Source organism: Corvus kubaryi, unplaced genomic scaffold, assembly GCF_017639235.1.
Source record: "Corvus kubaryi isolate FWS band 111438036 unplaced genomic scaffold, C.kubaryi_AGA036_p1.0 128, whole genome shotgun sequence".
NCBI classification, from domain to species: Eukaryota; Metazoa; Chordata; class Aves; order Passeriformes; family Corvidae; genus Corvus; species Corvus kubaryi.
Window position 1 is genome coordinate 241,188 of NW_024580663.1, and position 23,877 is coordinate 265,064.

The 23,877-nt window shown below is 40.7% G+C and overlaps 1 protein-coding gene across 10 annotated transcripts in view; it reads left to right on the plus strand.

Annotated features, from left to right (window-relative positions):
• Positions 1 to 23,877, plus strand: part of KCNIP1 (potassium voltage-gated channel interacting protein 1) — a 288,428-nt gene that overhangs the window by 215,949 nt on the left and 48,602 nt on the right. The window contains exons 1-2 of one of the 10 annotated variants that reach the window (XM_042024446.1): positions 18,721 to 18,833; positions 19,760 to 19,896. The exons of 7 other annotated variants lie outside the window; for them this stretch is intronic. In XM_042024446.1, the coding sequence (XP_041880380.1) occupies positions 18,817 to 18,833; positions 19,760 to 19,896 (154 nt within the window). In that variant the 5' untranslated portion in view covers positions 18,721 to 18,816. Of the gene's footprint in view, positions 1 to 18,720; positions 18,834 to 19,759; positions 19,897 to 23,877 lie in introns of those variants that run through there. 2 more of the 10 variants (XM_042024425.1, XM_042024416.1) reach the window with 2 other exon arrangements.

Here is a 23,877-nt window from a genome sequence, read left to right on the forward strand (position 1 = left end):
GTCTCCACACCTGCTGGCTATTATAGCATCTTGTCTCATTTGGGGTTTTGTGCCTTTCTTGTGGCAAACTGAAGTCCATTCTCATTTAGTGAAGGTTTTAGCAATAGTTCTGTACAGTATGAAGATCAGTCCAAGAGTAATGAAGTGTTTTGCATAAATAAGTGGTTGTCAGAATTGATGTTTGTTTGAGCTGCTTGGGGACAAAAGTGATTTGTCCCGTGTTGCTTGTGAGGTGAGTGGGCAAACTGGGAGCAAAACCTGTATCTGATATCTGGATCAGTCTTTCTTTTCTCATTTTGTCTCTCATTTATTTTTCCCTCAGCAAAATCCAAACTAAACCTTTTCAATCCGATCCTATTAAGAAATCCAATTAGTGCTACAGCTGGCAGGGCACTATTATTGCGTTGACTTTTAATCATGCTACTGTGAGAGTGTTTTTCCCGAGCCCTGAGTGTTACAGAATAATTAACTTGAACATGCTGAGGCAGAAAACTTTTCTTAAAAAATAAAAACTCTTCAAAGTATTTTGTATTTACTAGCTGCTTATGAGATGTGGTAAGAAAAAGAGATAAGCAAGCTATCCACACTGGACAGGTGAGCTTAACGTTGACTTATTTGCAGCAGTCCTCCATGAGTGGAACAGAGTGCCTTGTGTAAGAAAGTGCAAGTTGACTAATAAAATTAGCTGAAGGACTCCAAAATTGAGCCTCCTTTATAAAAGGACTGACCACAGCTTTCGGGGATCTCTGAAGGCTTGTGCAATTGCTTCTTATGGCTGTATCTTAGTTATGAAATGCTTTCTTTTTAACTAAACCATAATTTGTCTAGTAAATACCACTTTTACTTAGGTTTTAATTAGGGAAAAAACCTAATATTGTGCATTGCTGCACATTCAGAGTATACCAAGTGAATAATAAAGAACTGTACAAACACAGCGTCAAACCTTGTGAGTGTTCCTTCATTAGCCCTTCCCCAGACCTCATTCCTACACTTGGGTTTTGCCCATGCTGTCGTTGTCATGGCTATAATATCTATTAACACTGCTGCGATGAAATAAGTAAGCAAAATTTTCATCTCAAGTCCTCTGTAAAATAGGAGTTGGGAGGAATAGAATTGATTGGGGAGGCGGGGGGATAGGGGGAAAGGTCTGGAAAAGTCCTTCCTTTAAGAGTGAACCTGTCTTGCAGAGCACAGCAGAGCCTGAGGAATGCAAGGGCTGTTCTGTCCGTGCTGCCTCTGCTGCCGCTGTGACTGAGTGTCCTGCCTGCTCTGCCAGAGCCTGCTGAGGGAGGAGCCACCTTGCAGACTGGAGATTTTCACTTTTGAACAATTGAAGTATATATTTTGTCCCAGAACAGTTCCTTTTTGTAAGATAGTAGAAGTTATTTCCTTTTAAGGGGTAGAGAATGGAATTAGTATATTGAATCACCAGAAACTTGAAACAGATTCGCTTAGATTGATGGGCTCATCAGGCAAAATGAGGGGCTACCATGAGCCTGTGCTTGTCTCCTCAACAGAAGCAAAAGGACACAAAGCCACTTTTGCCGTTACAATTCACTTCCCCCATCCAAACTGCCTAGATTTAGCTACAAAATTTAGCTTTTCTTGATGCTACAAATGCATTGACCAGTGTGGGCTGTGACTCTCTCAGGGCAGGGAAGGTGGGGCAGCAAAAACCACTTGTATACGAGACTTAAGAATCTAAATGAGGGGCAGGGGGAGGTGAGAAAATCTTGGTGCTTTGGCAAAATTTGTTGCTCTGAAATACTAATTTTCTTTCACTTTTTTTCATTATTTCTGCTGTCTTTTTCAGTGAAGGACTCTCTTTCCAGCCCCAAAACCCTGCTCTGGGCTTTTGTTGTAGGTAATGAAAAGTTGGTGGAGGGTTTTTGTAGTTATCTGGAAGAGTACCATGCCAATTTTCAGAAAACTGTTGTCATTACGTGATTATATAAACTGTGTAGCTTTTCTGCTATTTTTTTGAGTTTGATTCACTTACTGAATTACTACAGTGACACTTAATCTGGTCTTAAGCCAAGGCCTTTTTATTTAATATTATTAAAAGTCCTTAAACTAAAGTATATATAGATAAATTCAGTATAAAACAGTAAACAAGTTCTTTGAAGTTGAGAGCTATGAGTGTGTTTGACAGATTTACGTTGTTTTTTAAGTGAGACATGGAAAATTGATAAAGACATCAAGCTATTTAACTTCAACTTGTTTAGAATTATTTATGTACACTTCCCATACCACTCCATCAAACTGTCTTATGAAGTTGAAGGCAGAACCACTTGATTTCAAAAAAACCTCCATGATCTTTACAGAGTGTTTATGAGCATAAATAACGAGTGTCATTGTGCAAGGTAACTCACTAGGTGTTGAGGTCAGTAGAAGTTTGCTTGCTGACTCCAGCACATGTTAGGTCAAACACTGAAACAGGTTGATCTTATGGGTTGAGGAGTCTCTGTTGGAAATAGCCCAAGCCTGACTCTAAACTACCCTGCTGTAGTTAACCCAGCTCTGAACAGTGCTTTCCATCATCTTCCTAGCATCAGTTGTTCTGTGATATTGTGTAAGAAAAAAAAAGATGTTAATGTCTCAATCTTACATGAGAAGAATGAGATGAAATTGCAAAATTAAGTATTTAACAGAAGAAAGAGAACTTAAAGTGAATGTTATATTTTTCTTGGAATAAATCAGGCTTTTCTGATGTAGTCTGATGAAATAAGAAGTGTAAGGATGACTTCATGATTGTTCTGGCAGGGGGTAAAGGAAGTTTACAAACTTCTGTTATTCTGTGTGCTGCCTATAACGGAGAATGAGATTTGCCCTCTTGGCATGTGATTAGTTTCCATCGGACATGTAATAGAGATAGACATCCTGGTTTTGACTGTCCTCGTTCATGATAGATTAAATGTTGGCTTTCTCATTACCAGATAATAACTTGGATTTACCATCTGTGAAATAAGACAGTCTTACTCCAGTTGTCACTGGCCGGGGGAGCTCTTCTCTGTCTGCTTTCACAGCTGGATGTAATGCATGTTCTTGCTGATAATGTCAGCAAAGAGATCAAGCACAAAAATATCCTGGCTCAGACTTTGCCAGGTAGTGAGGTTCTTTGCAAAACTTACCAGTACCATCTTCAACAACGTGGAAGATTTATGTTTAGTGCTGTAAAACTTGTAAGGTCAGACATAAGCTAAAGTGTAAGTGTGGTTTATGATCCCCTCAGAGTTCCTACCCAAGATCTGAAAAGCTGAAAAGAGATTGTATCTAAATACCAATGCCTGCTTCCCTTGACGGGGAAACTGTGTGTTACAGCTCATATCCAAAATGAAGAAATTGCTTGTGATCCAGTGGTAGCTTGATGACTATCTAGGAAAGGACAGACAATCAGTCTTGCTGTAGTGAGTTGTCAGATTTCTCTTTTAGGACAGTGGAAGAATTGTGTTGTTCAGTGGTCCCTTGGAGCCTTGAAGTTTGCTGCGGTTTCCTTCTCAGTGTCATGTTACAAAAGCTTATGTACACAGCAGGTACATCCAAATGCCCTAGAAAATGTGGATTCATTATTTCCTTCTCTAGCCAACACTTAATTACAATTTCAATTGTTATGTAATCCAGAATTTCAAATGAATATGGAACTTCCTAATGTGTATCCAGTCACTTTGAATTAGTCTTCAAAATACCCTGCTCTCTTGCATGGATTTGCAGAAACACTCTTATATTCATCTGTGGTAGGTCTGTATACCCTCATTTATGCCCTGTCTCGGGTTCAGACTTCTCACTGTGATTTTTGTTGTTGTTTTTTGCCCCTTCCCTACAAGGACAGGAGTAGGTCTTTTGTTTCCCCATCTGGTGTTTGAAACAGCCTTGTCTATCCCTTTGTTACTGGTATGCAGTTGTGATTCCAGCTTTGGATGACCTTGGTGCCCCCTCTTTCACACCCATTTTCTATGCTGCTCTGCACCAGGGAGGTGTAGTGTGTTGCTTCAGACAGAGGTGGTGGCAGTCCTGGGCTCCCCCTCTGATGGGGCACTGGCTTTGTATTCTCTGTCTACCAAGGCTGCAGTGACTCTGGCACTGATTTCCAGGCAGTTTCTCTGGGCAGCAGCAAGGAGGTGGAGTACCTTTTGTAGCTGCATGGGAACTGTCTTGCACTCCAGGACACAGGTGGCCAGTGCTGTACAGAGCTTTGCTGGCATGGTGTAGCTGTGCAAGTAGTGCCAGAGTCAGTAGCAGAGAGTGTGTGCCTGCTACCATGCCAGCAGGAAGATGTCAAGAAGATTTTATCTTCACCTTCAACAGGATGAACCTTTGGATTGTGAAATATGTACCTGGCCTTTAGCACAGGTCACTAATTGTAAGCAATATGAGGCATTTGTTCTGTGCTTGCTGATGAGCTAAACTCATCTCTTGGGATGAAGTGAACAGCCCAGCTGAGCAGGATGTATTTGCTTCTATTTTCCTCTCAGTGCATTGCTACTGAGACTGCTTTCTGCATGAAATCTTATCTAGCAGGAAAATGGAAGTAATGTATTTTCTGCCATTTGTAATGCTGGCAGACAATGTCCTAATAACCTGCAAAAGTGAGATAGAAATTGAAAAATTGGGAGCTAGATTAAGTTAGGACATCATGTGAATCAGTGCATGGACTGTTGCTGTTCTGAAATGTTGTTTCAGTTAAGGTGATACAGAGGCTGCCAAATGCAAATTGACTACCAAGGACAGAATTTCACAGCCAGGTACTTGGAAACTGTCTTTTTGAGGCAAGCGTAATGTCCAGGCTCCACTGAGTTCAGGTGTCCTCCAGATACCTTGGCTCTGTGGAGGTCTCCAGGTCCCATCCCTGCCTTGCCAGCCTCAGTGAAAGTGAAGGATAAGTCTTGGCACACAGAAATCAAGAACCTTTTTGTTATAGATTGGGCTCCTGTGGGCAGAGGCTCTCATACGATGGTGTTTGCAGTAGGTCTCTCACTTCTGGGACTTCTGGCTTCAACTGGGAACTCCCAACATTTACTCCCAGTGCACAGAGGGTAAAAGCGTAAGAAGCAATTCCCTTCTTAAAGAAGGTGACATCTATGCCCTTCCAGAGGTACAAGGGGAAAGTGTGTTAAAGTGCTGTTGAAAATACCCTGCACAGAGTCAGCCCTCAGCCATGCAGCTGTCCTCCCCAGCTTTGTGCAGCTTAAGCTTATTACTCATGGAGGTGGGGGGGAAGCCTAAATTCAAATATTTTTCCTGGTTTGCTTCACAGTGAGCCTGGGTTTATTCCCTCTCACATGCAGGTATGCATAAAAAGTCTGCACATCTGCTCTGGAATCTGGGCAGGTTTAGGGTAGTTAGAGGATCAGTTAAACCACCTGATTTCTAGCAAGGAAAACTGTGTTTCCTGAATCACTGGAATTATTTTATTTTTAAGATTCCCTGTCCTTCTCTCTGTCATGTCATGCACAAATTAGTCCTTCAGAGAGTAATTTGAAAGCAGTGATTGTGTGTGACAAGAAGGTACAGCGTGAAATGTATGGTACTTTTGTTTTCAGTTAATTAGAAACCTGAGATCTCTTATTACTAATAAAGGTTCAGGTTTCTGTTCTTTGAAGCAGACAAATTTCTAATCAGGCATAATTACTGAGAAGAATTCCTTGGCTGGATCCATTAACTTCCCCTCCTGTCTTGGTTTCTTTTTTTCCCCTTCCCTTTTCCTCATGTCTTGGCCTGAAGACAGTAAAATAAATGGCAAACCTCCAATAATTACCTGAATGGCAGACATTTAATAGCTTTATAATGTATCTGAATGAAGGTTATTAAATCTGCTGTACTGAGCTTTTCAGCTACAGCTATTTTATTCTCTGTCTACATAGAGCTTTTAAAAATTCTCTGTGCAAAAGAAGTATTACTTTCCAAATACATGTTAATTAATTGTCCATTTGTATTGATGCTGGACATAATTTATGAAAAATTCTTACAAAGTGTGCCTGCCCTCGAAGGGTTTTCTGGGTAGACCACAAAATGCAAATGCCTCCTTATTGTTACAGATTGCCTTTCTCTGTGTCACTTTAAAACTGTTGCTTTCTCCTGAGCAGTGAGAAATTAGTATTTCAAGTTACTCATGCAAAGCATTTTCCATGGGGACCTTACTAATTCCCTGAGCAGCCTGAGGTCTGCTCTCCTCATGTCCAGAGTTGATATTTTTCTGGGACTTTTCCTCCTGTCACCAGAGGTTTTAAACTTGATGGCTCTGTGGTCACTGTGGCCAAGACAGCCCCAATCTCCACTTTGCTCATGAGATCCGCTCTGTTGACAAGGAGGACATCTTTCCAAGTCTGCTCCCTTAGGGCCTGTTCCATAAAGTTGACTTCCAGGTTTTTTAGGAATCTTCTGGCCCAGATTGTACCAGCTCTGTGATGCTCTCGGTTAGTTTCTGGAAAGTAACTTAGAATGGCTTTATGGATGTTTGCTTGGGTAAAAGCAAAGGGCCTCAAGAGGTGCCTGTAAGGTTTAATGAGCTGCAGGCTGCTGTGACTTGCTCAGTGTTGAGCCCAAGTGTGATCATTGTTCAGCAGAATTTCAAACGGGTTTATGAAAATTATTCCTTGAAATGAAATCCTACTGGGAGAATCTGCTGCTGGCCTGTGCTCTGTTTTTGTCTGTGCCTGGTGTCACCTGCAGGGGTAACAGAATTGCTTGTGATGGGTAACTGCAGATTTAGACAAAAAGTACCTGATATTAGGCAATACTCCTCGTATCTGCAGAAGTATTTGCATTTAGATAAATGCTTTAGATCCATCCTGGGTTTTGAGCTGCTTATTAAGACTATTTTTAACTTTTTCTCTGTCTTTGAAATGCATTTTCCCTCAAGGTTGGTTCAGTAAATTGACACATTTCTTGAACCAAAGGCAGGCATCTCTAGTTAGGATTAGGCAAGTAAGCAACATAGCTTTGGCTGGCACATGTGGCATGGATAAACTGGCTTTTATCTGATGTTTCCCTTCTTTTTAGTCTTGATTTATCACTCAGTTTTCACTGTTTCCTTCTTTCTTTTATGTTGTATTTTTTTCTGCCTTTATGTAGTCTCCTGTCTTGTGTTCTGAAGCTTTCTAAAGGATAAGACTAGTCAACAATGACCAAGGAATAGTGAAGCTTTCTAATCAGTGATTCTGAACAAAAGGAAAATAGACTTTAGTGAATAAGTCATTGAAAACAGTATTAAACAGTATCGAAATTAGGAAAAAAAATGAAGGCAAAGGTGTTTATGAACCTGAGCCTGTATAATTTGAACTAAGGGGTTCAGAAAGAAGGCAGAGTACCAAACTAAGCTGCTTCAAAAGCTCAGGAAACCTAAGCTCTGTCCCTGGCTTTCCTTCAGGGCTCTGGGAAACATTCTCTTGCTTTCTTTCATTTTTCTTACTAGAGTTTTCTTTGTAAAATATTCCAAAACTGTAGGTGAAAGTTCTATAATAATAGTAGTAATTATCTCCTGCGTGGTAAATACGCAAGATGAGTTCCTACCAAAACAATTTGCCCGTTTGCTTTCTTTTGCTGCTCTCTGCTTATTACACAGGTTGTGTGGACACTTTCTCCCCTTTCTTAATAATTTGCTAAATTTTATTGTACTGCACAATTTAAACCTCATTTAAGCAATGCAGTGTACAAACCATATCATCCAGAATTGGAAAAAATATCTGTAGACATACTACAAAAGTGAGGTTCTCAGCATTTAGTTCCATTTTGTTATAGCTGGGAAGTGGAGATCTTTGCTTCTCAGGAAATAATCCAATACTATAAGAAGGCCCGATTGCAGTGCCAGCTCCTAAACCAGCTAGTGAATGTTTCCCTGGTGATCACAGATGCTAAAACAGATTTTATGGCTTGATTTATAAGCAGAAACTGAAGCAAAACCAGCTTATGAGTTTTTTCCCTTCCTTAATCCTAAGAAACAAAGGAAGGGGGCAGAGAGCTGAACCGATAACTTGGAAAAAATTTGCTGTGAAAGGGAATTTCGCACTCTTTCTCTGTAAGTGGTTTTCAGGCAGAACTGAAGAGCTGCTACTCTTACACTCCTTGAACACATCAGGCTTTAGTATTTGAGCTAAGACCCAGCAACAGGCAAATAAAAAGGTGTGTGTGACTTAAGGGCTCTTTGCCTTTTCTGATTTTTGCTGTGCATTGAGCGCTTGCTCTGTTGGTAGAGAAGGGTCTTGGAGGAACTTTCTAAGATGCCTCCAGATAGTGCATCCTGAATGTTTTGACACACAAGGCTTACCCTGCACAGAGATTTATGCTGCCAGGCCTTGCCTTGATCTGGGCCAGTTCATCACTAGTTCAATATTATGTTCAGACTACTACTTAAAATTTCCCATCTTCTGCCTAATGGCAGCTGTCTCTGGGCAAATCTGCCAGCAGCTGAGTCCCTCCAGCTTTCCTTGACTGTGCAATGTGGGTCAGCTTTGGAGCATGCTTGATACTGCAGCAGTTGCAGTAGTGTCCTGCTGGGTCTTACCTCTCCCACCTTTTCCTGCAGTTAGAATTAGCTGGAAAGCAGAGGCTGAGAGGAGAAGTAATGAAATGAGAACATGCAACTTCTTCATGAATTATAGCTAAGATAATTGGTTAATTACAGAAACTTGTTAATTCCTCATTACTGGAACTACCTTCCCCTGATGGCGTTTTTTCTGATTTCTTTATTAAAATGGAAATGTTGGTATGTGCCTTTCCTAAGTCACAGCAAACCCGCAAGATAGTGTGCCCAGCAGCTGATGTCTTACTGAGCACCATTATATAAAGGGGACCCCAGACTGGGGAATCTCTGCAATGCAGTGAGCTGAAAATGTATTTATTTCCTACCTGTTGGTAGAGCAGACCAGAACTATTTTTCAAGGAACTTTTTTTAGAATTAATGCCAATGAGACCTGGGGAAGTGATCTAGTTTTATCCCAAAGGACTTCCTGGAAGACAAGTGTCCTTGTCAGCATGTGAAGAAATTGGCAGTGATTTGCAGAGCTCTGAGAGGCTGAAATTTAATATTTAGTGACATAGTTATTTTCTAGAGCTAAGGTTTACACTGATGCCAATGGTTGTTTCATGGCTTCAATTTGCCCTGTTCACACTGAACTTCACTCTGTAAGTGCCCCACGCTGTAACTCCCTAGTGTTGCACAGCACTCAGTGCACTGGTGGGGGAGAGCCCTTGAGGTAGTGCTGTTACCTGCTTGGGAAAGGGGAGCAAAGCCAGAGCTCAGGGCAGGTGGGCCCCTGAACACACCAGGGCATTTTGGCGTCTGTGACTTGGCTGTGGTTTCAAAACTTCTCCCCAGCACAGCAACCAGGTTTCTGAAGGCTCGGGCTAACACACATCTTTCCTCTCTTTTTGTGACTCCCTGTAGCATGTTAGGAACAATAAAGGGATGACACTGAACGCTATTAGCTATTGCTTCACACAAATAATAGCATTTATGTGAGTCACTGAGCAGTAACTGAGGAGTACTGTAACGGTGGTGACACGGAAACACCTCAGCCAGGTGAGAACAACAAAAGGACAATTCCAGTATCCAAGTGGTGTTGACTTAGATATTCCTAAGAGAAAACTAAAGGTACAGAAATAAAGAAATAACGGTGACCAGCAAAACCAAACTATTATATGGATAGTCAGGCAGAATACACGTGTGCAGAAAAGAGCTTTCCATACCTCCCATCCAGGTCATATATTACCAGCACTTGTGTGTCTGCAGCCAACCAGCCCCACCGAGTCACAGAGGGGCCTGTGATACCCTGGTGATTCATTTGTGTGTGTCTGATACAAAGCATGATGGGTTGATCCTGCTTCACTGCTGCATGGATGTGCACGTGAGACTCTGTATTCTTTCCCTTCAGCACGCTAAGCAACAGCTTGATTGGAGAAATTGGTCTTGTGAAGGCTCCAGCTCAGCGTTCGCAATTCATCATGATCCAAGGTGCAGCTTTGCTTTCAAGTACAGCCCCAGTTTAAGATTTGTCAGTTTAGCTTTTGTTAGCACAAAACAAAACCTTGTCAGCTTTGTGGCACAGTTAGTTCCCCTGTCACAGTACTTTGGAGTTATAGCAGAGACCAAAGCAAAGTTGGCTGAGTGTCTGTGCAGTTAACATCACCATAAACAAGTAATAACCAGAATCGTCAGCTGACACTTAAAGTTTAAGGCTGTTGCATGGCATTTCCAAGTCTCTGTGCTGTCTAATGCCCCCTCTGAGCACAATTACTGTATAAACTGACAGAATGTATTGAATAAATATGCCAACTTCACCTTCTCCTTCTAGAGTTATAACAGTGAAATTTTAGTAGATTTGAGATTATGTTGAGAAGATGCTATTTAATTCCTAACTGACTCTCCTAGCACTCTTTTGTGGTTCAGGAAGATATATATGTATATATCTTCCACTGGAAAATAGTTTATATCCAGGTCTGAAGAAACCTAAGTATTAATGCTTACTGGTGCTTATATCCTAACAACTACAGGCTGCCTACTTGGTATCCAGGAGAAACTCACAGGAATCAAATTTTTGTATGGGTTAGCACAGAAGATTGCAGCTTTGCAACCTGGGCAACAAACTAGAAAATTCTTTCCTGTTTAGATCAGTTGCTTTAGCACAATCCATGCCAGTTTGCCCATGTGTGAAATCAAGTGGTTTTCCACTTTCCTGTTTTGATGATATTGGAGCTAGCCACTGAAACAGGATTAGTGGGCTTTGTGGAACTGGATGATTTGAGAGGCTTGCGAACAATTTTGAGGCTCACAAAGCTTCACATATTCACAAATATTTTTATGTATCTTTTAAAAAAACCCCCCGTAATCCAAAAATCCCATGATGTATGAGTTTTTCATGATGCCTTAAGATTTAGATGCCTTTTTCTTCTAATCTAAAAGCAATCCCTCTTGTAAGCAGCCCATACAGCTGAAATGGTGAAAGTAGGCAGAAAGACAGTAATGCTTCCAGCTAAGCCTCTGTTCCAGTTTGGTTGAAGGCAATAGCCAGTCTGTAGAGGCTGCCCCTGACAGTCATATATTACACCAAACAGTGGGAATGGAAGACAGCAAATTTGGTGTTTTCTCAGCATAGTTCATCCAGCTTCCCTTAAAACAAACTAAACCTTTATATAGTAGCTCAAATGGTTACATTTGCATCACCCAAGTGCTACAGTTCTTTCTTAAGAAGCCTAAACTGGCAGAATGATTTCATGATTTGCCGCAAAATTTAAACAATTTTTGCCTGCCTCCATTTCCCAAATGTTAGCCTGCATGCTGTTCTTCTGCAAAGAAGCATCCTTCAATTCTCTAGGCCCAATGAAAATGGGATCGTGCTCAGTAGTTTGTTGGTGAGTAGAGAGTTGTTTGGACGTGTACTATCTTTTTTTTTCCCCTCTAGAAATAGCAGAGGGATACCTGGAGATATATCTCTAGAATTCATATCAACAGTTTTGTTCAAAATATACCTGGAAGATAATCCTAATAGAAATCCAAGTGTATTGTAGTGCAGTGTTTCCTGATGACTAGCAAAAGAGTTAATAGTAATTAGCTACTTGCTATGGATATAAAATGCTTAAGGACAGAGAAATCTCAAGCCAAGAATTCTTCAACGTACTGAAGAGTGTTTCATGTTTTACATTAACTAAACTGTTATCTCCAATACCTCCGGATGTAATTTGGCATCACTGCTGGATTTTGGCTTTTTTCTTTGCCCAAAAGCACTCTGAACAGCAAAAGTACTGACAAGTGAAATACCCTTTCATTTCATCTAAGTGTATTGCCCTCAAGGCCTGAGCAAGGATGTCTTTGAGCAGTAGCAAAGCATGCACTGATACATCCAAACTGATATGTAGTTTAATAATGACAATTAAGCTTTGTGCTTTTTTCATGAGAATGTAACTTGCAATTAATTAATATGATGTAATTTAATTAAATTGAAGGGAGAGCAGGGAAAGTAGTGTCCTCTGTCATATTTGTTTCCATTAGTTAGGATGTGCTCCAATCAGCAAATTGACAGGAATATTTAAGTAGAGACAAAGGTTTATTAAAATTTCCAATTAATACTATGGACCATTGCAAAAATATCTAGTTAATTGAGATGGACGTATTTGATCAAGTTTTCCTTAAAAAGCTCTTTGCGTAGTCTGTTGCAGCATCCTGGAGAACAGTGATCTTCCTGTACCTGAACTGATCAAAATTTAGATTGACAGGGGAACTGGGCCAGCACAATTCACAGTGGGATTTGGCCTTTCACCTCTGTACTTTGCATGCTGTGTGTTTGTTTTTTATCATGAAATGTCATAGTACAACTGATAAAACTCATCACATGGTCGTTTACATATGGACACACAGGGGAAACTGCTTGGCTCACAGCACCAGTGTCAGTGCTGTATAGTAGCTGTTCCCGGAGAGCTCTGGGGTGGGAGTCTGTGGAACTCTTGGCATTCTGCAGACAGCGGCAGAAACCCTCCAGTCCTGTGGTCCAGTGCTTCTAAAATGCACTGAACTCTGTCCCTAATTCTGGAATCTGGTTTTATCCCATTCGGTGCTGGGACTAGCCTAAGAGGTGCATCTTTTCTTCAGAGGATGTAATAAGATCCAAAATCTTTCATGCAGATGAATGTTTCTCTTATCAAGGAGCTGGCTCTCAAGTGTCTAACATTTTTTTGTAAAAAAAGTTCGGGTTGGGGTTTTGAGTGTTGGAGGCCTTTGAAGAAATTGACACACACCCCCAGCCACACTTCTGATACCAGCTTAGCCACGGAAATGGAACTGTGATTCAAGAGGATTGAGGAATCCTGGGGAGTTTTCTACCTGCTCAAGTGTGCATAATACATGCTTGGTCATGGAATATTTTTAGATGCACACAAGGGAAGATGCATGAAGGAGGTTTATTATCTAAGACTGCTCCTTAGCTTTAACATCCTGAGTATAGTTTCTGTCGTGCTCTTCACGTGCTTTGTTTCCATGAATGTCAGCCTACCTGTGTTGTGTCAAGAAGCAGAATTTAAGTAGTGGTGCCACTAGAGGAGCAGTTAAACTGTAATTCATAAATCAGGGACAGTCTGGTTAACTCTGAGAGCTGACCCCTCTACTTGAGTGCAAGTTACATGGAGCTGCTGCCATAATCTACTTGTGGGAGCACGGCTGGCAAAAGCAAAGCCAGCCCCCTTTCCAGACAGCCCTCTAAAAGTTCTCCTACTCTGTGTGTTTAGAACTACAGCATAAACTGCATTTTTAGCCTTTGTTGCCTGTATTTCACAAACTACTTTAGAAAGTTTGACCTCAGAGAATGGCTTTATAAATTGGCCTTTTTGTTTGCTGAACGTTTTGCTGCTTGGTACAGATTTCAGAAATTTTTGGGAAGGTGTAATTTGAGACTATGATGTATCCAAAATAGTTTGGTACTACTTCATAATTCACTGTGATGTATCTAAAATATGTTTAGTTTTATACAGTTTCATAATTCTTTCATGAATTTATTACTCTGATCTCCTAGTAGTTGTGGCACTGTCTAGTATAATTATGCAAACAACAAATTAAATCTTTTGAGCTGGGTGTGGAACAGGAATACAAATTACAGATGATAAAATAAAAACCTAAGTGCAACTATTGCATAGATGGCAAAATGAAGACGAAATGCCAGGAAAAGGTCAACAAGAATATTTAAAGGTTATTCCTCATTTAACAGTTCAGTAAGTGAAAGAAATACAGGCTTATTTAGAATATTGTGTGCATGTATTCATCGCTTGAGGTCACTTAAAAATAAGAAATCTAGAAGAGCGTGAAAAATTGTGAGCAAACATAGTTTAATGTAACACACAAAGAAACAATATTCTTCAAGTGGAAAGTGTTTTTCAGTGCTTAGGCCTGTTGTTACTAAGAAAAATGTATGAGATGGCCTTTACTGGGCAGTATTTTTTATAATTCTTATGCAGAAATGAATGATTTAATACACCACTGGAGTGAGTTTAAAATGCACTGAGCAGAATGATTCTTCAGTTTGCCTCTTAAAAATAAAGAGAAATGGGTAAATAAGGGGGATATCTTGGTTGGAGACCACCAGAGCTGTGATTACTCCATGACTGACTAAATGACACTTGTTACTGCAGTGGAGCAATGGGAACTGTAATCATGCTCCTTAATACCTGCCTTGAATGACTACATAGACCTTCCACGAGACAAAGAAATGAGCTGCTAATCATCTGCTTGGCACCGATGTCACCAGCAGAGATGTTTTTTAGGGCACTCGATGTCCTTTGGTGGCTATTTCTTAGAAACCTTCTGGACTTCCAGAATACCATTTTTTACTGTCTTTTCATGACTACTTGGATTCTATTGTCCTCAAGACAAGACTTGACTACTCTGACAGCGAGGCAGTGCTGTGGTGGCAGTGAGGCAGCTCTTACTCTGGGGAACAGGTTGCAGCAGGTGATACCTGATTTTCCAACTAACATATCTGTAAATTTATGAGGTGCCTGAAGACTCCAGGAAATTCCCATAGTTCTAGTGAAAACCCCCGATAAGCAGCTTTGTATTATCTTGCTCTGTCTGATGTCAGAAAATCTGTCAGAGAGGAGGGACTGTGAGAGTAGTAAAGCATATGTAGTGCTGGATGGTTTCACTGGTTTTATCCCTCAAGAGTTTTTGCTTTACCAATAAATTTGGAATAAGCAAAAGGCACGGTCAGAAGAAGCATCCTAGCAGTTATCAGCAAGTTGGTGTGCATTGGAAAGACAAGATATTTGTCATTGTAGAAACTGTAAATAATAAATGCAGTTGTGTCAAGTATGGCTATGACATCAGTTAAGCAAGTTTGATTTTGTTTTTAACCCATGATTTGTCCTGTATCAGTTTTCTGTGATGAGAACTTGCGATCTTCTAAGTCTCTGTGAGGCTTAAATCTACCTGTTCATCATCATTCTCATATACCTAATTTAATTTAAATGTGGAAAAACAAAGCCTATAAGAAAAACGTCCAAGTTCAGAGATTCGGCATTATTAATTATCACTTTTAATAAAAGTGGGAATGAAGCTGTGACAATCTGATACCCATGAGAAATACATAACATGGGTAAAAATCTACCTGTGATGAGAAAATCACTGCAGCCTGACCTGGTAGCAGAGGCTTTGACCTTTATGCCTCTTAGCTGCTTCCAGAACCTGGCAGTAATCACCAGTGCAAGGGAGGGGTCATATCTCCTCTGCTTGTGGCAGAAATCCAGTCAGCAAGAAACTGCCACTGCAAAGCATATCTGTCCTCCTGGTTATTTGTGGGCTTTAGCAGCTTCTTTTGGCTGCCTGTTACTCATCAGTGATGCGTATTTGCTGATGAAGTGTGCTCACCTCTGAGTACAGGTTCTGGGGAGAACACTCAGCTGGATGTGGGGCTCAGCACAGGTTGGCTGCATGGACTCATGCAGTGGCATTTTCCCTTTTTGGGGAATGAGCCTCCAGAATAATTGACACATCTGGTTTTCTATTTTTGAGCAGTTTCATGTTGTATATAGTCCCATCCCTGTCCCTCACAGATCTGTTCTTTCCATTGCATGCCCTTATGCATTGTTCTTTATTTCACTTGAAATACCCTCTTTTCCTGTTTCTTCTTTTAACTTTTCACCTTCTCTGCTCCTCTTTTCCTCACAGCATGTGTCCTCCTCAACTTTCATTGCCTGTTTAAAAGTCGGACAATGAGAAATATCCCGCAGCCTTTCCCTGTCTTCTCTCCTAGTGCAGCTGAGGTTATAAAGTGATTGCTTGCAGTCCATCCAGCCTCAGCAACAGCACGAAAGGATTACAATTTTAGTGCTGGAGGACTTCCTTGGGTCCATCCTGAGAGCAGCTACTGCATTTCTTCAAGTCTGAGAGTGACATGATGTCAGAGGAGGCTGCTGGGTTTTCTGTTGTGGTTGGTGTACCTGGGTTGATTTACAGATAAAAATATAGAGAAATAGGTGAAAACTAGAAGGAAAAAGTGAAATAGAGCTTGTCAAGGATATTTAACAGTTGGGAGGGGTTCTGGTTACTTTTTCATTAATTATATACTGTCCCCATTGCAGTTTCAGATTGTGCATGTAAACTGTGGTTCAGGTTAGTCCTTCAAGGTTCCATGGTTTCTTTGTTAGTTGCTGGTCTTCTCATGACCTGGGTGTGCATTGCTAACACTCACCAGATTTTGCCATCGTCAGGTCCAGGGTAAAGCCAAATTCTCAATGTGCATTCTGTGGTAACTTTGAGGTGGGATATGCTTGTCTGTGCTGCCAGCTCTTCTGGAAAAAGTCAGTAATGATGGATTAGATTTCTGGAACCTTTCAGAGCTATTCTTGTGTGTTGTGAAGTTGATGACGTGAATTGTGCCAACAGGCTCACAAGAAGGCTGGGAGTCACTGGCTCGAGACAGTTCTCTGAAAGGAAAAAATACGCGAGGTCCTCCTGCTTCTTTTCATGGGTCTGTGGGTCCTTTGACCCCACAACCAGCTACCATTGTCAGCAAGCAGGGAGATACTGATAGAACCAAGATAGCGGCACCTTCACATGAATCAGAAGACCTGAACTAATGGGGGAATTTTGAAGAATTATAGCTGGTTTTGTTATGGCAGAAAAATTGATACTATGTCAGGACAAGGGTTCAGCTGCCAATTATTTCCCTGTGCTCACACAGCAAGGAAATCGCAACTGATGAACTGAGCTCTTTATTCCCAGCTCCCTGGGCAGCACTAATAGAAAAGCATCCAAATTTCTGTGTTATCCAAACTAACTAAGGAGGTATTTGTGATTCCTCTATCCTTACCTCGAATGTACCTTTGCTGACAAAATTAAGTGGTAATTAGCCAGGACTTAAAAAAAAAAAATTATCCTAGCTGGTGAATAACTGCTGGGAAATACCAGTGTGATACGAAATCCAATTAATTTGCAGGCAGAGGGGTCAGGCTGGAATTGTAGTGGTGCAAATGGGCAGGGACTTGAGCTCACTGGCACTGAATGGCCGTTAGTTTAGCTGGAGATTGCATGGACTTGCTCTAAATCATCAATTACTTAAATACCAAACTTCTAAATTTACTCACAGCTTTTTTTTTTTTTTTAATTGCAGTCAATAGTTATCAATAAGTGGTTTTCTCAACACACAATTTGCAGATGACACAAATTCCTTGGGGCTAGTGAGATCCAGAGAAATCTGAGAAATATGCATGGGGCCTAATCACCTGGGGTGAACAGGACAGAGAAGTGACTGGTGACCAAGGCAAGCTGATAAAAATCCTTCAATTGAAGTAGTAAATATCATTGCTTGGGATTAGGTAAGTTAAAATACATCACAAGAAAGGCCTAGTTTTCATTTTGGTTTGAATAGCTTTAAATCAAAACAGCAACAAATCCCACTAACTTTTAGGTACACACAAAAGAACTCATTGGATAAATAGGTATGGAACAGTAAGTTCATACTCCTGATTCTGTAGCCACCTGCCATGCAGTGAGTGATCTCATTATGCCACTTCTAAAACAAAGCAGAAACAGAAGGGCTTCAGAGATCTGCAGTGGAAATAGATTTATGGACAAACAGCCATATGAGAAGACGGTTCAGGACTGCTGAGTGTCAGAAGATCTGTAAACAGAACTGTTCCAGGGATATATGAAATAACGTAGTGTACAAGAAGAATCATTCAGATGTTCCTATTTATTCTTTATCATAACACAGTAGCAAAGGAATAGTCCATCAAAATTACAAAACTCTAATTTTAAACCAGGCAGATCACAGAATACCACTGGGATTTTCTTAAAGGTATGGGTACTGAGAACATGTCATGCTGCATTTGTTTTAATGCAAAATGAGGAGAGAAATCCTCCTCTTCAAAAGTGTAAATCTGTTCCAAATAGGTTGGTCATTGGAGAAGCTTCTGCTGAGGGGAATATTATTCTCCATTTTGCTGTGATTTTTGCACCTTTGTGTGATGCATTATTTTCCCCCAACCACTTTTAAGAGCTGATTATAGATTACATAAATCATTTATATGATTCATCATAGCAATTCTTTTATTACCAGAAAATCCTTCTCATTACATGTTATTTTGATTGATCTTTATGAAGTTCCTACTTCTATTCTCACAGGGCATGTTGTGCAAAACTTTTCTGCAGCTAATTGAGGCATTCAACTCCTTTTGCTGCATGTGAGAGATACGTACAGTAGGCACAAGCAGGAACATCTACCTCTATTATCAGAACATATGTATTTTAAATATTAGACTTTTTCCATCCTCATTTTTTGAGATTTGGCAAAAACAAAGCTTACTCCTTCATTGGTGAGCTTAACCTTATCTGCATATAACTAGAAAAATGTTCTTCCAGCTGCTCGTCTGCAAAATCTGTTGATCAGTGGCTGCAGTAGAAAACCAGGCAGTCTAGTCTGTGCAATTTATTCCATGTGTGATTCTAGGTAAAATCATAGTCCCTTGAGCTACCTACCCTCTCTGAGGATGACAGCATGTATTTTGCAGCAGATTAGAAATGTTCGGGAGGCATCAATCCAAAAGCTGATTATGCAGCATGGTTTTTAGATTGTAGAATTCTGTAGAAATAATTTTAAAAAATTGTCACAATATTTATTTGGCATTGGTTTTTCTCATTGCTTCAGACGCAACTCAAATAAAATACTTGATAATATCTTGATTAATATTTCTGCCTCTTGTTAAGAGTTGATGATCCTCTATTTCTGTGCAGATTTCTACTGGAGAACTAAGTCGGATAGCCTTCCTTTGTTTAAATCACAGAACCAATCTCTCTCATTAGCTCAATACTACAGCAAAGAATGAGTGTGGCTTTAGGGAATGGGCCCAGCTGGGAGGTAAGCTGTTAAGGAAAGCTTTATCTTTTACTTAAATTAGTTCTTATCATGGAGAAAACACACAAGTTTTTGGGTCCATAGGATTTGCCTCCTGTGAGGCATCTGTAGTCAGCTCTTCAGTCAGTCACCTGTGATTATTTGACTGTTTAGGGAACAGCAGAAAGCTGATTTGGGTTAATTAAAAACCATAACAGTAGGTCAATACATGGCTTCTGAGCTAGGTGGTTGGATGGATGGGGGGAGGTACTTGGTGCTCTGCATGTCGGGCAACTTAACAGCATTTTCCATAAAAAATTAGCACAGCATGACCCCAACATGTGCCCAACATAAGGAATCCCTGTTCTTGGGGCAGAAACGAACAAGTGAAGAATGAACCAAGTGACAATTTTGAGTAGTTTTGGGAAGTGGGAGAGAAAAAGCAGCATCCAGGAAGAACTGCTGGCATTAGGATAATCCCAAAGCAGCCTGAAGGTCCTGAATGGGAAAATTCTCATTCAACATTCCTTCCAAGCTTGTTTGAAAACTGACTCAACCTCAGAAAAATCACGCTTTGGCCTTGACAGCATTGGATATTTTGTCAAATGAATCCTGAGCTTCTGGCATGCACGAGTTCTTCAAGAAGTGAGAACTTGAGGGAACAAAACTGCATGTTTTTTTGGAGCTGCTTGTGTCAGGAACACCTAAAACATCAAATATGTTGGACTTGGAATAAATTGCAGTAACGCAAACAAATGAATTCACACTTTTCCATGTCCTTCCCCTTTCTCTTGCTAAGGTGCTGCTGCAGGGCTTTAGGAGCTGCAGAGTTTAGGACATTATGGTGAAAGATCCATAGAATTGCAAGACACATCTTTGGGGAGCCGGGTGCTTTGAGTTTTATTACTCAGTATAGTGTCGTTTTTTTGGTTTCCTTTTTTTTTTTTTAGTGATAATTGGATTCAGGAGGTTTGTGCGTTGCTGCGAAGAAACTCTGATCAAATGTATCTGCAAGTAAATAAAGTGCCTGGGAACAAGTGGGTGAAGTGGGCTCTTGGATTCTGTGTGCTCTTTAGGATCTCTCAACGTAAGTAGTCCGAGAAAAATGTGCAAAGCCCACCTGACAGCCAGTAAATCTGACAAACATCCCTTCCATAGATAGGAAAAAACCTGGCTATTTTTGCGATCATGTCCAAACTTCATGTGATGGGGGGTGTGTTTTTTTGTTAATTTGGGGGTTTTGTGTAGTAGTAATGTTTGGGTTTTTAATGGGAACAGGACAATGTAAACCAAGGAATTATCTAAATGTTTTGAGGTCTGCTTACCGTGTTACTCTTTCAAGTTCTTCTCTCCTTATCTGGGAGAGATTTGACAGTACAGTGATTTCAGATCCTTGACAGTTTTAAAGCTGGATGTGTCAATCAGGGAGATATGAAACATAATGTGGCATTATAGCCAGTCATACAGCCAGGGCAATGAAAACCTAATGTGGCAGATGCCACTGAGCACTAAAAAGTCCTTTGGTCTAAAGTATTCATCAGGAGAAGTGGCTTTGATATCATGCCACTGAGCTCTTGGAAGGTAGATGGCCATGGCATAGAAGCCTCATAAAACGTTTGCTAGTGTGATCTCTTCCTTGGCCACCTGCATACAGAAACAAAGCTCAAATTAAATTAAAGTGTTCATTTCTTGTTGACTGGATCACTCAAGTGTGTATGAGTACTCTGCACCTCCAACCTGGCCTTACTGTGAGCGTCTCTCAGCAATTCAAGTGCACTATTTAGTTCCTGTGATACACAAAATCCTGTTGACATTCTGCACGTGATGTTGGTGTTCACCAGCAGTTTAAGGCAGAGGCAGCACCAGGAGAGGTCGTGGAACAGTGCGGTGGGTGAAAGCCAGCCTGCCCTGCTCACTGAGGACTGCAGGGAGAGGGAGCTTCTGATTGCCTGGACTGGGCTGGAGTGGGGGAATCGGCAGCCTCCAAGTCCTGTAAAATAAAAGGCATTGATGACCTCTGTTCTCCTGCATGGGAATACCAGCATCTAATAGCATGCTTGAAAAACCCAGCTTTTACTGGTGTTGCAAATATTGCATCTGCCATCCTCATAAAACACTCACTCTGCCAAGTGTTTTCTCATCTGTGGTGATAATGGGGAAACACATCATTGGTTCGTGAGCAGCCCACAGTGCTGCCCCGTGCCAGCAGCCTGGTGAAACACTGCGAGATGAAATGGTGGAAATGCCTCTTCTGCCTCAGCTGCCTGCAAGGGGGGCTTGTTCAGCCAGCCTGGCCCACCCTGGTGTGGCTCCTCTGGAAATGCCAGGGGCGCACTCTGCCTGTCCAGCTGTACCCCAGAGGAGCTGCTAACAGACAGAATTACTCTGCAGCTCCTGGGCTGTGTGTGGGTGCACACATGGATGTGGGAAGTGTGATTTGTTTATCCCAGCATGTTGTGGGCGAGGGGAGGCATTCAGAAAAGGAAAGCCCTTTCCTCCCCTACAATGTCCTTTATTCTCTTATGCAGTACAGAAGAGGCATTGACAAAAAGCATCTGCATTGGCAGAATTACTGAGAAAATCTCAAATGTAACTGGTATCACAGGTATTTAAGAAAACCTAAAAATTGTGTGAGATGTTGCTGAGGTTAGCAGCACGGTGCTCAGTTGTTCAGGAGCAGAGCAAACTCCTGAGGGAATTACCCTGAGGTGAAAGAAAATAAAACCATAGGTTACGGTTCAAGGCAGAAGTTGCTTGCATGTTCCAAAAAAAAAAAAAAAAAAAAAAAAAAAAGGCAAGTGGGGAAGAGGTTGGGAAAGAGAGGGAGTGAGAGAGGGGGAGAGTGGAATGTGCTGTGCACTTAGCTGAGCAGCAGGAAGGAAGGCTTGAAACAGGATTTCTCAGCCTCTGATGCCTGGCAATTGTTAGCAGGCACACCAGTGGTACCCGTGTGGTGCCTTGCAGGATGTGGACTAAAGGCGAGTCAGAGGGACTCCAGACCTTAGGGATTGTGGTGGTGGTGTGCTCCTCTCTGAAACTTTTGCACTACCTCGGGCTAATTGACTTGTCAGATGGTAAGAGAACTCAAGTTTTCCAGCTCCTGTTTGCTTGTGTTTAAAGCTGTGTGAGTGTAGCCGCTGTGGGAGGAAAGTGGTGTCTGTCAGTGCACAGATTCTCAGTGTGGGCTGCTTCTTTATTAACAATCATACAGGCTGTAAAGAGGGAATTCAGCTTTATGCTCTATTGAGGACTTTTGTTTGCTTTTGATATATTACCTTAGCCAGAGAGAATCTGAAGCTGTGATGGTTTTTGCCTTGTGTATTATTTTATTATGTTTTCCTAATTATTTTTTCTTATTGTTAATTCTTGCCATCTATTGAAAATGAATTAGTACCAAACTAGAAAAAAGAAAGGCCCTCTTGGGATAATGGAAGCACAACTGATAATTAGATGTATGATTGCATGGGGCTACAAGAGTTTTGTTGTGACATTTGCAGATTAAAGACATGATAGATTGAATGTGAACAAAACTTCACTGCAAATGCTATTCCAGACACTGCAGCAAAATAACCTGAAGAGAAATACTTCTGTTCTCACTAATTGGAAGGTTTGGTCTCTCTTTGACTTGTAGTGATTCAATGTAATGAACTTCTTTTGTCTTGAAGGTTTTCCTGGATTAGTAAAGCATATGGTTTTTAACAGCTAAGTGTGCTTTAGGGCTTGTATTATCTTTTCATAAAGGGATGTAGGTATCACTAAATTTTGAAGGAAAATAACTTCTTGATGATGCAAATGAGGTACTTTTTTAAATAAAGGGACCCCCAAGTCACTGATTGTATTCTTGCTTCGATCACTAACTGTGTCAAGTTTATCTAGCAAAGGAAATGCTAAGGATAAAATACTAGCATGAGCAACTGTGACACTTTATTCAGATTTCTTCAAAATATGAATAGTAAAGGCTGGCAAAAGATTTAAAAAAAGTAAAGAAAGTTTATATATTAAATCTGTTTTACTGGATCAAGAAAAGCAGATGGAATTTTAACATGGATTTTACTGCTACATTAAAATCAGTGCTGTCACATAATCCTAGGAATCCTCCTGCAGAATTAGGAAAAAATATTAAAAATTGCTTAGTAAAGAGTTATTTTTATTGAGAGAAGATGTAAATTGGCATGTATTTGTTATTACATGGTTGTTGATATTCCTTATTACAAAATGAATATTGTGGGAGCTTTTAGTTTACTCCTAGAATGTCACCGGATTGCAATTACATAATTACAAATAAATTAAGATCTCCAACGATGACAACTAATTTCAAATAATGGCAGTAGAAATACTCACCTTAAAAATAAGCTGCCAAGTCAAATGTTGAGGTATTTGCCTTGCATTAACTGCAAGAGTATTTTTATACCTCCTTTGCAGACCGAATTACTGTAATTCCAGTGTCTGTTGTTTCTGAAGGAATTACTTTTCCCAGAAGTGTTTCACCAGCAAAGTCAAGTATGTGACAGGTGAGAAAGGTGTCTGTGTAAAGGTGAAATGAGTAAAAGTGAGCAAATACCCGCACATTGTATTCATGGAACAGTTCTGCCTATGCTTGTTCGTGGTTAGCAGTCAGTGCTCCATCCATGCATGATACAAGCTGACCTGCAGTGAAATCTGTATTCTGGCTTGTTCTCCTAATTTGATATGGTATTGAATAATCCAAATGTGGAATAGGGGTATTCTCATATAAAAGCCCTTGTGAGAGAACATTTTTTCATCTTGGTTCAGAGGAGAGCTGACCCACCCTAGAGAGAGGGAAAGAGGGGAGAGGTTTGAGCAGACTGGAAACTTCTTCATGGTGTATCCCTTGTGAAGGTGCTCAGCTATGAGGTAATAGGGACCAAAAATGCTCGCTACTGCTGTAGTGCAGAGGTTGTATTACAGCTTAATCAGCATTTATCTTCACACCCTTGACAGTGAGTTCCCTTCAATTATTTTGACCCTTGTACAGGTTTTTCTTCATCCAAGGCAGAAATTGAGTGTTGTTTCTGCCACCCCAGCCTTTCCAGAAGCAGAGTGGGTG